The 13,559-nt window shown below is 35.3% G+C and overlaps 1 protein-coding gene across 7 annotated transcripts in view; it reads right to left on the bottom strand.

The window, feature by feature from the left end:
- Nucleotides 1-302: 302 nt before the first annotated feature.
- Nucleotides 303-13,559, bottom strand: part of ARHGAP28 (Rho GTPase activating protein 28) — a 144,549-nt gene continuing 131,292 nt past the window's right edge. For all 7 annotated transcript variants that reach the window (XM_081149188.1, XM_081149192.1, XM_081149189.1 and 4 more), the window contains 4 exons: nucleotides 13,102-13,158; nucleotides 11,756-11,880; nucleotides 6,889-6,953; nucleotides 303-3,983 (listed from right to left, as the gene is read on the bottom strand). In XM_081149188.1, coding sequence (XP_081005314.1) covers nucleotides 3,889-3,983; nucleotides 6,889-6,953; nucleotides 11,756-11,880; nucleotides 13,102-13,158 — 342 coding nt within the window. In that variant the 3' untranslated portion in view covers nucleotides 303-3,888. The remainder of the gene's footprint in view (nucleotides 3,984-6,888; nucleotides 6,954-11,755; nucleotides 11,881-13,101; nucleotides 13,159-13,559) is intronic.

Genomic DNA, 13,559 nt, shown 5'->3' with positions numbered 1-13,559 from the left:
AATTTTTTTAAAGCACCTATTAAAAGCTTGTCCAAAGCACCAACTCAAACAAATCTAGGAAGTAGTGTCTGCCTATTCAATCTGTGCCTTACCCACAACCATCCACCATGACCATGGTGCCACATGGCTTCCACACAAGACCACCATCTGGCTAGTAAGTGACAGAGACTTACAGGGCTCAGACAGGAGCCTTCTGATTTCCAAGCTCCTGTTCTTTCATCAGCACCTTGGTAGCCTTAGAGTAATTAAGTAAGTATAAGAATTCTCATGGCAATGCTTTTATTTTTTTTAATTTTTATTTTCATGAATAAAATGCAACATACATATTATACTGAACAATAAAAGCTGGTGGGACAAAAGGATCATTATTAATTTTTAAGATGGGAGGCAACATAAAACACTGGCATTCCTTGTGATATGATACAATTTTTCAACCAAATCAGTTTTAGAAAATAGCTGAAAAATGCCTGAAGGAACATGTGTTATTTTTAAGTTACGGTGTGTGTATGTAAAACTATTGAAAATGCTTGAAAGAAACATTTTAATCCATGTCATATAACTTTTTCATTAAGTGACATATTTATGGAAAAGAATTGAAAATGCCTGTCAGAAATACGAACTATTCAACCCCATAATGTATAGTCTTTTCGGGTGTGTGATGCATTTGTGAAAAACAGCTGAAATATGTTTGATAGAAGGGTCATGTTAATCTCATCTTACTTTTCAGTCACGTGCAATAGAGGAAAAGCAGGTGAAAAATGCCTGCAAGAAGAGATGAATATTAATCCCTACATTTGAAAACCTGCATCTCAATAAGGTTAAACACACAAGACAGTAACTAAGGGACACGCAGTCTCTCAGAGCATACCACAGATCACAGTTTCAGAGTGTTTTGGCTTTAAAGCTTTTGCTAAAAATATTTTACATCATTAAATGTATATTATTAAATGTACACTGAAACTAACTGAAGTGACAATAAGACTCAGGGACAGTTTGTAACAAAAATTGTTAAAGTCCATTAATTTTTTTTCCCAAGAAAGGCAAGTGAGGTAGTTTATACTGTGTATATGTTATAAAGAAATTAACATTCCAGTTTGTTCAAAGATCATTCACTCCAAGAATTATATCCCCCAGTGAGTGGCTTAACAAAAGGATTCTCTTTTGCAAAATAAAGGAAAAAATTAGCCAGTTCTAGGCCTTTTTTTTTTTTTTTTTAAACGAGTGTTCCTAAAATGTTAATTTTCTCTAGTATTTTCCTGGATATTATTTTCCTAACAGTACACCAAGGGCATTAGGGGCAAGGTGGAAGCTATTAAAAACAGAATTTACAGGCCCAATATCTGACTCTGCTTTTGTTTCCAAATATACTATTCACTTTTACAGGTTATAGGTATTTTAAAACAACTCTTGATAATGCAAAGATACGTGGCAGGCATTTTTGAATTTTAATTGCAAGGGTTTGTTTATTCTTTAAGGATAAAGTTAGTAAAAAGAACCTCTTTATCCACATAAAAATTTGTCTGTGTATCTACTGAAAGTTCTTCTCTAATCAGTTAACCCTGTGACTGAGAATAAAAGGTATCATTGGATAATGATACTGGTATTGGCATGGCCTTCCATATTATACAGTTATTAGAAAGTTGTCACACATCCTTAAATACATTAAAGTGATTAAAGTCACTGACTCAGTTAAGTCTTTAACCTATGAAAACACACACAAGTGTCTAAGGAATTCAGAAACTTACTGTTTTTACCTGTCATCCGTTAGCCATTTATTTAAAACTGATCACAAGTTAAGTAAATCTTGAAATCTTTAGAGCTTATTATAGGTTCTGATATGTTTTCAGTCAAAAGAAATGAAAATTCCTAATAAAAAATTAAATGAGTAGATTCATGAATTTTCTATATAAACAACAGAATTTATTCTAAATGATAAGAAATACAATGGGATTAACCAATCCTTATTTTCATATATACAGAAGTGTAAGGTAGCTAATTTGAAGAATTCCTTCCATGTGGGTAGGCATATATTACTGCCATCTTATGTCTTGGAACTTAGCAACTACATAAAGTGAAATGTTTGCTCCTGCTGCTTGAAATGCAAAAATGATAAAAGCATTTTTTCAAACTCTTGAAATTCATTATGTAAACTCATACGCCATCAATTACCCACATATTGAAAACTAATGAAATGTAAGCATAAACTTACAGAACATGTTTGTTTTCTAATGGGTTTTCAGGAAAAGGAAATGAAAATTCTCAAACAAATAAAATGAATAGATATTTGAGTTTTCTACAAAAATATAACAAAATCTTAATGACCAGAAATGGAATTATCTACATGTTGAATATAAGTAATGTTTTTATAAACATCAAGGCATAATGCAGCATATAAACATTCTCTTGTATATATGGGCTTAAATTATTATCACATTATGTTTAAAGGCTTGGTAAGCAGATAATGTTTTCTGCAATTGTGAGCAACTTTGTCTCTTGTTTGAACTGCAAGAGAGAATCATTTGAGTGTTTAAATCTCATTAAAACTGATACAAAGTCATCAAAATATCAATCTGTGGATTCTAATCCAAAGCATGTGGGATAAATGAGACCTCTGCCTCATTTCTAGCTAACTCTACAAGGGCTGTATCTGCATTCTCAAGATGAAAGGCAGAGCTGTCTGACCTCCTCTCCTCCCCTCCCGCATATTTTAGATTTGCTTTCAATTAGAATCATGGGGGACTGTGTGTTCTTATCAACTGTAGAATTGCAGGTCTGGAAAATTGGCTCCACAGGATCTTGATAGAGATACAGTTTTCTGCTTACAAAATATGCATCAGATTTTAAAGGCTGATGCTAATCCACAGTTCTTGGCCATGACTATGATTGATGAACAGAAACAAAACCTGCTTTTACAGCATATAAAATCTGAAAGTAACAGTATTTTTCAGCACTCTTGGATAAAGGCAGTTCTGTATTTTTAAACTGGGGCTGCAAAAATGACTATCTACAGTTGTAAAATATAAAAAATGATATGTTTGGTCAGAAAAGGAAATCAATGCCTGGCACATGGAAAGCTATTCGTTGAGCACCATAATCATGATGTGAAAAAGAGAGGCTCTGTGACTTTTGACTACATGGAAGGTTATGAAAACATAAGAGTACCCTTTGTCAAACTAAGCTTGCCTCAAGGGCCCTGTACCCATAAGGGAACTAGTTTGAAAAATATCAATTTTCACCATCCCAAGAAAAAGAAATGTTCATTTGCACCAGAATGCTGATTGTCATGATACAGTACAACATACATAACAATACGGTATCTTTAAACAGAAATTCCCCCTTCTCCAATTCTGGAGTAAGTCAGAGCATAAATATTGTACGTGTAACTTCAGAAACTGATTCCCGTTGGAAAGTAGATCTGAATTATTTTATAGAGTGAAAGTTACTGATATTTCTGGCATTCTTGCTCAAAAAGGTCAATATATGTATATAACGTAAGTATAAAAGTCTTATTCCACCTCTTGTGTTTGGTAGCATTTGCTCCATGAAGAAGTGTTTCCTGTCCCTAGGTACAGGACCAAGTTTATTTCTGCTGAAGTCAAAGTACTAGAAAGAATTAGAATTCCCATTCTAGGCTGGCCTTTCTTCAGGAGGGATCACAACCTCTTTCCTTCACTCTTATCAAGGAACCGTCATGAGAAAGCTTTAGCTCAAGTGGTTGACCATATCCTCTTACACAGTTCATGTTGACAATGCCAGGAGACACCACTTCGGCCGAGAAATACCAAGAGGGTTATAGGAACAAACATGTCAAAAGCAGTCTTTTGCCCCCTACTTAACGTAGAATTTTCCTGGCATATAATACATAATAGCTGCCATCTTGAGGGTATTTCAAAAACTCGACTGGGGTTTAATCACCCATTCTGCTTGAGGATTTACATGATATACATCCAATATGTAAGCATCTGGATCCAAGCAATGCTGTCCTAAAAGAAAGAGAAAATCAGAGCATGTTTTTAGGAGTAAACACTTCTGCCTGTGTGTGTATAAGGTTTGAATAAGGCCAAAACAGTTTTCTTAGCCAAAAGTAGGTACAGTGAGTACTTTCCTTATTGTTTATAGAGTTGAATACTTTAGTTATTAAGTACTTTCATACCGTTACTAATCACTCGACAAGTGATCAACAATTAAAATATGAGACCAAAAAAATTTAGATGGCGAACATAAGAGTGTACTTACACAATCTAGATGTCATAGCCTACTACTGTAATTATGTGTGCTGTGTTGTTTTCTTAAAAAAATATATCTTTATTGATTTCAGAAAAAGGAAGGGAGAAGGAGAGAGAGACAGAAACATTAATGACGAGAGAGTCATTGATCGGCTGCCTCCTGCACGCCCCTGACTGGGGATCGAGCCTGCAACCGGCATGTGCCCTGACTGGGAATCGAACCGTGATCTCCTGGATCCTAGGTCGATCCTCAACCGCTGAGCCATGCTCAGCCAGGCTACGTGGGCTGTATTTTTATACAACTGGCAGCACAGTAGGTTTGTTTACACCAGCATCACCACAAATACATGAGGAATGTGTTGTGCTCTATAATATCATGACAGCTACAATGCCACTAGGCAAAAGGAATTTTTCTGCTCCATTATAATCTTATGGGACCATATATGCATTGTTGACAAAAAGCATGACTGTAGATACATTTTAAAGTTTCTTAGCAAAACCTGCCTATCTTCCTTCCTTTCTTTCTGGCTGTTAAGTACTTTAAGTAAATCCCATGTGAAATTGTGGAAAAACAGACATACCAACCATAGGCAAATTGTTCCCTAGACTCACCACCTCAATTAGAAAAAAAATAGAAAGCACTTGTTTCGGGTATAAACTGATCATTTATATTATAATACCTGTCCTCTAGTGGTTTTACAGATAGTAACCTGACCAGGACTAGAGAAGATTAAAAGCAAATTCATTTTAGTTTTACTATGGAGGCAATGCCCATAGGCAGGAGATCGGGAAATAACAAAAAGATCATTCCATGTGGCAAATACATTTGAAAATATTTATATACAGTGTGTTCGAAATGTAAAGTCTGAAACAAAATTACCAAGATCTGATGGCTTGCTTGATTCATTCACTTACCAAATATTTATTGAAAGTTATGATATTCCAGGAATTATTCTAGGCCTGGGGCTACAGCAATGCATCAGATAGTCAAAAATGCCTGCCCGCTGGGTGCTTACATTCTAAAAGTGGTAAAGGCAACTAGCAAAGAAGCAAGTGTAATATAAAGCAAGTCTGACAGTAGTAAGAACATTAGAGAACAACCTAGCAGGGAAGGAACATAGAGAAGATATAATCCAGGAAGGCCTCATTGAGAAGGTGATATTTATCAAAGACCTGAATGAGGCAAGGGAATGAGAAATGAATCATCTAAAAGAGAGCATTCTAGGCAAAAGTCAGCAAATGCAACGACCCAAGGCAGAATATGCCCAGTGATTGAAAATACAAGGTTGGTGTTTGAGGGAAAGTCTGGATATAAATGTGAGAGGCATCAGCATACAGGTATATTCAAAGCAATGAGATGAACTGAGCTCCCCAAGGAAGTTAAGTGTAGATAGAGAAGAGTTGGAAGGCCTGAGTCCTACTGCTCTCTAATCTTAAGAAGTTGAGAAAATAACAGGCAAATGATACTCCTGAGTAGCCAGTGTAGTGGGAGGAAAGCCAGAAGCTTAGGTTGTCCTTGAGACCAGGTGAGGAAAATGTTTTTTAAAGAAGGAAAAGATCAACTCAGGTAGTTACAGAGGCAGACTGAATCGTTGGCTTTCACAACATAAGAGTTCTCCAGTGACCCAGACGAGAGAGCAATTCTGATTAAGTGTTGAAAGGCAAAGTTTGACTGGAGTGGTTTCAAGAGAGAACAAGAGGAAGAGAACTGGTGTAGAGACAACTGATTCAAGGGGGTTTTGCTGTAAAGCATAACAAAAACAGGAGTTGACGTGAAGGGGTTCAAGAGAGAATTTTGTAAAAATGAGAAACATGCCCTGATCAGTGTGGCTCAGTTGGTTGGGCGTCTTCCCACGCACTGAAAGGTCGCCGGTTCGATTCCCAGTCAGGGTCATGCCTGGGCTGCAGGCTCGGTTCCCAGTAGGGGGCATGCAGGAGGCAACTGATTGATGCTTCTCTCTCACATCAATGTTTCTCTCTCTTTTTCCCTTCCTCTCTCTCTAAAATCAATAGAAAATATTTTTTAAAATGAGACATTACCAGAATTTTTATGCAGATAGAAATGATGCAGTTGGAGGGAAAAGCTGATGGTAAAAGAGAGAATGGGGGAGTAACTGGATCAATCTCCTCCCTGGGCAAAGGGGGACATATGAAGTGAGACATGCATGGAAGCGCTGGTCTTACACAGGAGCACAGATATTTCCTCTGGACTGTGAGGAAGGCAAGCAGAAGACATGGGCATGGAAGAAATAAGAGGGAGCTTTCTTTGGATTCCTTTTCCAGCCTCAGAGAAATAGGAAGAATGAACTTGGGCTGTGAGTGGAAATAGGGAAGTTAAATAAAAAGGGTGTCGTGATTTAGAAAGTTCAATGATGTTCTTTTTTTGTTTTTCATGAGTTTCCAGGAAGAGATTTTCCAACTTTGAGTCACATTTAAAAGACCCAAAGTCTATTCCATATAAACTAAACTATTCACATTTAAATTTTGAAAATATTTTAGGAAGGTCATACTGTTTTTACCTGATTTTAAAAATAATCAGAAGTTGACTGCTTTTGAATTTACATCTAAGAAACTTAAAAAATATACTTTTATAATAATGGCATCACATTCCTTGTAGAGTAACCAGAGAATTTAGGAGTAAAAATTGTTAAAGAATCCTTACCTATATTTCCTCCGATTTCATATAGTCTTTGGTTCTGAATTTTAATGCATTCTGAAGAACCGTGACTGAAAAAAGGAGAAAACAATATAATTTTAACCCTTTCATGATCTGAGGTCAACCTGTAGATTAACTATGGTAACAAATAATTCATTCTGCCTTGAGTGAAATACATCCCATAAATCATCATTATGACTGAAGTTCTGATACCATTTGTTTGTTTGACGTAGACGAGCATCTGAGGCACAGAGAGGAGGGGACTTTTCCAAACCTAGATGGGTGCCCCGGTGCTTCCACGGCAACCTGGAGCCCATTTACCCACAGCTGCCAGCTCTGTTTAGAGAGGCAACCGCTTCTGACTTAGCTCGGCTGGCCGAGGAGCCGGACGCTTCATATTCCCGTCATTGGTCACATCACTCTCAGTTCAAAAGAAGTCAGGTTTCATTTCCGTATTTGTCCAAAACTGAATGGGATTCTCCCCTCAGCCTATGTCACATTTCTAAGTTTGACTAATGCTTTGCTAACACTGATTTTATTGCATGTCTTTGCCCTATAATAAAAGCAAGTCAGAGAAAATGATTTCCCAATTTAATTCTTCTATTCCAGACTAGGATGCTGAGGTAGAAGAGTCTGGAAAGACCCTTTCTGATCTCTACCCCCAATGACTTTAAGGTTGGTTTCTTCAAAAAGATTGTTTTTCCTCTCTTTTGTGAGGAAGAATATGTGTGTTCACCTTTGTTTAAACTGTCTGAAATAATTGTAACTGTGAATGTAGTTGTAAGAAATAATACAGACAGATCCTGTGTCCCCTTTACCCAGTTTCCTCTAACAGAAAAGTCTTGAAAGACTAGTGCAATATCACAACCAGAATGCTGAGTGATTCAGTCAAGACACAGAACATTTCCATCAGCACGAGAGCCCTCCTTTCCCTTCCGTAGTCACCCAACCCCATCTCCCTGTCCCTGTTCATACCCCCACCCTTTACCTCTCCATTCTACATTTCTATAAATCTGTCATTTCAAAATGTTATGGAAATGGAAATGTATGGAACTCGTTGGTATTAGCATTTTTTCAATCAGCATAAATCCCTGGATATCACCCAAGTTGCTGATTTTTTATTCCTGAGTAGCATGCCATGGTATAGCTGTGTACCATGGTTTGTTTAGTCATTTACCTGTTAGAGGACACCTGGGTTTTTTCCACTTTTTGATTATTATAAATAAAGCTGCTATAAGCATTTGTGCAGAGCATTTTGTGGGAACAGTCTTAATTTTTTTGGGATAGATTCCCAGGAGTAGAAATGTTGGGTTCACATGGTAACTGCATATTTAGTTTTATAAGAAACTATCAAAGTGTTTTACAGAGTGACTGTACCATTTTACATTCCCATCGGCAATGTAGGAGCAATCAAGTTTCTCTGTTTTTGCCACTGTTTGGTGTTATCACTATTTTTTATTTTAGCCATTCTCATAGGTGTCTAATGATTAAAGATACTGACCATTTTTTCATGTGCATGTTTGTCAACTGTATCCATTTTGATGAAATGTCTGTTCATGTCTTTTGCCCATTTTCAAAGGAGATTGTTTGTCTTTTTACTGCTGGGTTATGAGTGTCCTTTACCTAGTCTAAATACTAGATCTTTGTTGAATATGTGGTTTGTAAATATTTTCTTCAAATATTTAGCTTGTCTTGTCATCCTTTTAATGGGATCTTTAAATGTATATTTCAATTTTGATAAAGTCCAATTTATAAATTTTTATCCTTTATGGGTCATGCTTTTAATGTTAAGTCTAAGAATTCTTCACTAGCCTTAAATCACAAAAGTTTCATTGTAAGTAATTTTCTAAAAGTTTTATATTTTACATTTAATTCTGTTATCCATTTTGGGTTAATTTTTGTATAAAATGTGGGGTTTAGATCAAGGGTCATTTTTTTGGCTCAGGGATATCCAAGGTTTTCTTTCTACAAAAGGTCTACATGAGCATACAGAGACAACTTTGTAAGTAGAAATCTATTGGATGCCCAAATCCCTCAAATGGAATTTCAAGTCCCTCTACTACTGCCCAGGGTTAACTGGTGTTTTAGTGTCAGGGCCAGCGGCAGAAAAGAGTAAATGTTGGGGTTCCTGTTGGCCTCTGTCTACTCGTCTTTTTTTATGTAAGCTTTATATGTATGAGCTTACATAGTAAGTATAAAAGATACAAAAAGTGCATACACCATGTAACCGGCCCCCATATCCAAAAAAGGAACTTTGTAGAAGCCACTGTGATGCCTTCTGAGTCACTAACCTTTCACCCTCATAGAAAACCACCATCCTGATTTCTAACAGCATGGATTACTTTTATTGGCTACTCCTGTTTTTCTTTTAACTGAAATTTCTATTGAGGTAATTGTAGATTCACATGTATTTGTAAGAAATAATACAGAGAGATTATTCTTTGCCTAGTTCTCCCCAGTATTAAGATTTTACAAAACTATGGTATAATGTCACAATCAGGATGTTGACATTGATACAACCCAACTCATCTTATTTGGATTTACCATTTTAATTGTACTTCATTGTGTGTGCATTAAGTTCACTATAATTATTTAGAGGTTCCTTTATCAACCACCAGAGTCAAGATATCAGTTCCACCACCACAAAGGTACTTGGTGTTGTCCTTTTATAACCACACCCATTCTATCCCCCCCATCCCCCCCACCGCAACAATCAACCCTACCCAACCTCTGGTATCCATTAATTTATTTTACATTTCTAAAGTTATGTAATTTCAAAAATATAAGTATGTAATTTTTTACAACTGGCTCTTTTTGCTCAACATGGATACTCCTTTTTAATATGATTTGAAAGCTTCTTTTTAAGGATACCATCAGAGCTTAACTACAGACCATCAAATTATACCTGCTCTCTAATGGACAGATTTAAACTAGTGCTTCTCGTCTTTTAAAAATCTCAAGGGAAATGTTTATCCCTGAATAAGCATACCTAGACAAAAATGATTATTTATGCCCTTTTAAGGCAATTTATGGCTGATATGCAAAATTGTTTTTTTGTAAATACCATTCTGATGCCAAGGTTTATTGAAAATATATTTTAAGGAAAGCAACAGCTATGATGTTCACTTAACTATATAAACTTTATCTGATATTGGCATATTAAAGCCCATGAGAGCCTGAAATAATGATATTCCTGGAAATCTATCAAGAGATCTACAAAACTAACTTGCTATAATTTTTATTCTAATAAAAAGTAAAACTCATTGAGTAAATGAAGACACCAAGATAGAATAGGTTTCCTATTAAGAATCCCATTTGTAATCTTACACAAAAATTAACTCAAAGTTGGTTAAAACATGAATGTAAGACCTAAAAGTATAAAGCTAGAAAAAAATGTAGGTGGTAAGCTCTTTGACACTGGTCTTGGCAATGATTTTTTTTTTTACTCTAATACCAAAAGCAATGGCAACAAAAGCAAAAATAAACAAGTGGGATTGTCAAACTAAAAAGATTCTGCACAGCAAAGAAAAACCATCAAAAATTAAAAGGTAACCCACAGAATGGGAGATAATATTTGCACACCATATATCCAACAAGGGATTAATATCCAAAATATATAAAGAACTCATTCAACTAAATAGCAAAAAAGCAATTTGATTTAAAAATGGGCAGAATATCTGAATAGACGTTTTTCCAAAGAAGACATACAGATAGCCAACAGGTACATAAAAAAATGTTCAGCATCACAAATTATCAGGGAAATACAAATAAAAACCACGAGATATAACCCCAGATCTGTTAGAATGGCTATTATCAAAAAGATAAAAAATAACAAGTGTCAATGCTGTGAAGAAAAGGGAACCTTTGTGCACTGCTGATGGGAATGTAAATTGGTGTAGTCACTATAAGAAAAAAACAGTATGGAAGTGGCTCAAAAATTAAAAATAGAGCTACCATATGATCTGTCAATTCCACTTCTCTGTATTTATCCAAAGGAAACAAAAACACTAACTTGAAAAGACATATGTACTCCCATATTCATTTCAGCATTATTTATAATAGCCAAAATATGGAAACAACCTAAGTGTTCACTGATGAATAAATGGATAAAGAAAGAATATGATATATCTTATGGAATAGTATTCAATGAGCAAACAAATGATACCTTGGAATTTGCAATAATAACATGGATGGAGCTTGAGGGCATTATGCTAAGTGAAATAAGTCATAGAGAGAAAGACAAATACCATATAATCTCACTTATATGTGGAATCTAAACAACAAAAACCAGTCTCACAGATTTAGAGAAAAGACTGGTAGTTGTTAAAGTAAGGGAGTGGGATTGTAGAAATGGGTGAAGGGTGTTTAAAGGTACAAACTTCCACTTATAAAATAAATAAGTCATGGTGATGTAATGTACAGCATGATGACTACAGTTAATACTATATGGCATATTTGAAAATTGCTAAAGAGTAGACCTTAAAAGTTCTCATCACAAGACAAAATGTAACTATGTATGGTGACAAATATTAACTAGACTTACTGTGGTGATCATTTTGCAATATATACAAATATCAAGTTATTATGCTGTATACCAGATATATTATATGTCAATTATATCTCAATTAAAAAAATAAAAAATAAGAATCCCACTTGTAGAAATTCCTTTAAAACAAAAGAAAACTTCTGTTACTGTCAATTCTCTGGTCTACTAACTTCTTACCCTACTTTTAACTTTTCATTTATTGGTTAAGTCCCCAAAGTGACAGGTTCTAATTTTTTGAAATGGCCAAATTTGTAAATTCCTGGAAAGTCACTCATCTGACACAAGTTCATTGTCTTTGTACAGACAGCTTTATTCACTTTTACTCACCTGTTCTCATATTGAAATTTTGCAAGTATGTCTTTGGCTTTGGTTTGACTATTTAGTTGAATGGCCATGGACACCTTCGAGAGACGTGGAGCATGGACCCTTATGACTCCTTCTGGCACATCAGACTGACAATGAGGAAAAATTCAGTACATTCTGTCAAACTAGGATGAACATCAATCAGTTCAATGATTGTACTTAAGAGATATAAAAATCAATGGCACTCTGAATTAGGGAAACATGGAAACATGACTAGTATTTAACCAGAATGAAACACTATTTTCTTTTTAACAGGAGAGTAAACAAAACTTAACCTGGGATTTTACGGTCACAACACACTTAAGTCTTATTTAAAACCTTAAAAGTCATGAGAGGAGTAGAATTGGGTTATGCCAAAAAAACCCCAAAAAACTGTTCCTTGAACAATGTTCTAAAAAAGCCTATTGTAAGCAGAATTATATATTTCAATATATTATCAACATGAAAAATTCAAGGATCAATTAGAAAATATAATTTTTTAAATATCCCTTTTCTTTAGTCAGCCCAAAGTTAAGTCCAGATGGACACTTGAACTTGATCCCTCAAAGTGTGCTAATAACACTGTGAAGAGCAGAACATGGGCTGCTACTGGGGAAGAGAATGTCCCTGCTTTCATGTAACATCACTGGCTTGGGAACTTTGTAGCTCCCATCAAAATGAAATATTCAAAAAATGTTGCTCTCTAATTAATAGAAATTTGTTTTGTTAGGATTGACTGGAAAATTCCTTTGTTTCAAAATTTTGAGTGTTTTAAAGATTAATTCTCTAATTAGAGATGAAAAGAAATAAATTTCTATTTGTCTGGCTACTCCTCAGGTAATTACTCTAAATCTGCATATTCTATTCACAAAAGGGAGTATTGTTGATGCAGGTTTATGTGAACTGATTCAATATGTACCCTAGGAGGAATATGTTATGTGTTGAATTGTATCCCCCACAAAGATATGTTGAAGTCCTAACACCCAATACCTGAGAATATGACCTTATTTGGAAATAGAGTCATTGCAAATATAATTAGCTAAGAGGAGCTCATATTGGAGCAGGGTAGGCCCTTAATTCAATATGACTGGTTGGATTAAGAGAAGAGACAGAGGCAAGAAAGAGACAGCGACACATATATAGGGTGAATGCCATATAAAGATAGAGGCAGACACGGAAAGTACTGATAAGCTTGTTGTGCCACACTAAAAATGTCAAGTTTGAAGAATATATCATGACCAAAATTATACACAGATATTCTGGATGTAGCCAGGGAATACTATGTAGGAAGTTAATAATTAGGAAGGAATGGAAATTATTTGTTTTCTTACCATTCTTCTTAAAGAAGGTGATTTTTGTAGTACCTTTGAAGTCTTGGGGCTTGTTACCTAAATAAAACACATTTAGTTTTTAGCATTGATGTTGGAAAGACAAGCATATGCTACTGCTGGAAATAAAACCTGGTGCAGTCTTTATGGAAAACATTTTGGAATATTTACCAAATTTTAAAACGTGTATGTACTTTGATCCAACAATTCCAAACCTACAAATTTATCCTACAAATATACATCATTTGTGAGAAATGACATATAACAAGTTTATTCACTGATGCAAAATCTTAATAGCAAAAGACTGGAGACCATCTAACTGTTCAATAATATGAGACAGCTTAAATAAATTATGATGTGTCTGTAGAATATCACACAAAAGAAGCAGAGAAGAAGGCCTTGTGGACCGATGTGGAAGAATCACCATTTCTTAAGTCAGTGAAGCAAGATGCAGGATAGTG

Source organism: Miniopterus schreibersii (assembly GCF_964146895.1).
Source record: "Miniopterus schreibersii genome assembly, chromosome: 10".
Taxonomy (NCBI): Eukaryota; Metazoa; Chordata; class Mammalia; order Chiroptera; family Miniopteridae; genus Miniopterus; species Miniopterus schreibersii.
The sequence above is the reverse complement of the archived record's forward strand: the minus strand, read 5'-3'. Positions and strand labels throughout refer to the sequence as shown.